The following is a 2,038-nucleotide window of genomic DNA, read 5'->3' as shown; positions in this document are numbered from 1 at the left end:
GCTTGCACAATCAAGATACTCGAACTGTCCAGTTTATTGAAGGAATAGCAAGGAAGCTACAGGTTTGCTAAATGCACTAACTAGAGGATCGATAATATATAGAAAATGCAATAACTATCTTACTATATGTAGGAAATGCACTATGTAATGGGTCTTAATATCTATAGTAAATGCACTAATTAGAGGGTATACATGTGTACTATATATGCACTAACTATGGGACATTGATATGTACAGGTTCTGTCCAGAGGCCCCACAAGCACAGCTCTGGGCACAAGCATTTCTTTCACTGGCCATGGATCAGCAGTTCTTTGAGCCCATGCAGCAGGCAAATGCACTCCTGCATGGCCTTCACATGAGCATCTGCATTGCTGGCCAGGTGTTGAAAGGGGTTCAGTGCTTCAGCCAGCCTCAAGTCAGAGGGCAAACAGATCTCCATAGGAAACGTCTCGTTGCCCATGACAGAGTGGTGCAGTCAATTTTTCTTCAGCAAGGAGTGGAGGTACTTCAAGATATCCATCAGCCTCTGCCCAAAATCCTTCCTGTGCCACTGAGTCAGGGGCACGGTGCTCAGGAGCTGCATCAGTGTGGTCTTCAAGGTGTAGCTGGAAAAACCTACACGCGTTAGGCTGCCAGTGAGGAGCTGTAGGCATTGCAGCGCCAGCTGTCCTGTGGGGGGCCTGCCTGGAAATGTGCCTAAAGGATTTTGCCTCTGCCACAGCATAAGTCTCAATCGACCTTGTGCTTGGCATGCCTACTGCTGATGGCTGGCTGCCCACAAAGATGGCTGAGTCTCCTTGCTGTACTCCAAAGATCACCTCAGCAGTGAGGCTTTCGTTGTCTTTGCTTAGCTGAAATTTGCAGCAGCGGCTGCAGGGCTGCAACATTAAATGCCAGTGGCAGGACTGAGGCAAAAGCAGCCAGGCTACTCTCACAAAGCGGCAAAACCATGGGACAGTTTTCTCCACATCTAGGTAGGAGCCAGTGCACAGGGTGTGCAGGAGGCTGGGCTCCTGTTTCCTTCTCAGCTCCTGCTCAGGGTGATGGAGGAAAAATAGCATGTCCTCTCCCAAATGGAGAGTGCATGTGCACAGCAGCTCCACACGGACACAGAAGCTCCTCTGGGGCATCCCTGCAGTGTCCAGCTCCAGGTGGAAGGCATGTCCTGGAGGGAGTCTCAGGGCTACAAGCACAGGATACACAACGTCGTGTGCACGGGGACTCCAGCCTTCAAAGGCGCTGCCCACTCCGATGGCTTCCTGTGGCACTGGGTAGAAACCGTCTGATAAGCCTTGCCTGAAGATCTCCATGAGTTTACCCTTCAGGTCAATCATCACTGAGGTTCTCAACCATGTTCTCAACAAGGTGCTCAACCAGATATGCAGCAGGCCACTGGACCACCTCCTCGAAAATTCTTTGATGGTTACTCTCGACATTGTGGTCTTGCTCTTCTTCCACATTTACATTGTTGCTTTGTATTTCTTCCCTTGCCACAACATTGTTCCCATCTTCTTCATCCACCAAGTTGCTGAAGGAGCTCTCCCTTGGGCCACTGCTGTCTGGATTACATCTCATTTTCTTGTGTCCAAACCACAGTGCCAAGAGGACGACAAGGATTCCAAGAACAACCCAGAACTGCCACCCAAGCAGGGATCCCCAGGCACCACCACTCTGCTCCAGGCTCTTCTGCTCCAGCTCCTGCATCAGCTGAGTCATCTGCTCGTTGAGATACTCAGCACGCTTCTGCATGTGCTCCAGCACAGCCTCATCCAGTCCATCGCCGACCTGCTGCGGGTACTGGAAGAGGCCTTGCACCAGCAACAGCAGGAACATGGTGGAAACCATGGCCTCAGAATTTGGGAAAGGGAGTCAGTGGGTATGGAAGGGTGGGAGCGAGGGAGGCAGTACTGGGGGAAGTGGAGACAGGAGCCCCAGGGATCTGAGGGCAGCACAGAGGGCACAGGCAGCTGGCAGGCTGCGAGGCCTGTGCCGCTGCCCCAGCAGCAGCAGCAGCACCGTGCCCTGCAAATGGCACTCC

At 52.3% G+C, this 2,038-nt stretch overlaps 1 protein-coding gene across 1 annotated transcript; it reads right to left on the bottom strand.

Annotated features, from left to right (window-relative positions):
- Positions 1–286: 286 nt before the first annotated feature.
- LOC139593136 (inositol 1,4,5-trisphosphate receptor-interacting protein-like 1) lies at positions 287–1,310 on the bottom strand. The gene is given in 2 exon segments (XM_071433829.1): positions 287–676; positions 678–1,310. Coding segments are annotated over 2 exon segments (1,023 nt in total).
- Between the last annotated feature and the right edge of the window lie 728 nt (positions 1,311–2,038).

This window comes from Agelaius tricolor, unplaced genomic scaffold (assembly GCF_023055355.1).
Source record: "Agelaius tricolor isolate 1412-34295 unplaced genomic scaffold, bAgeTri1.0.p SCAF_9, whole genome shotgun sequence".
In the NCBI taxonomy this organism is placed as follows: Eukaryota; Metazoa; Chordata; class Aves; order Passeriformes; family Icteridae; genus Agelaius; species Agelaius tricolor.
Note: the sequence above shows the minus strand (reverse complement) of the source record. Positions and strands in the feature narration are given on the sequence as shown.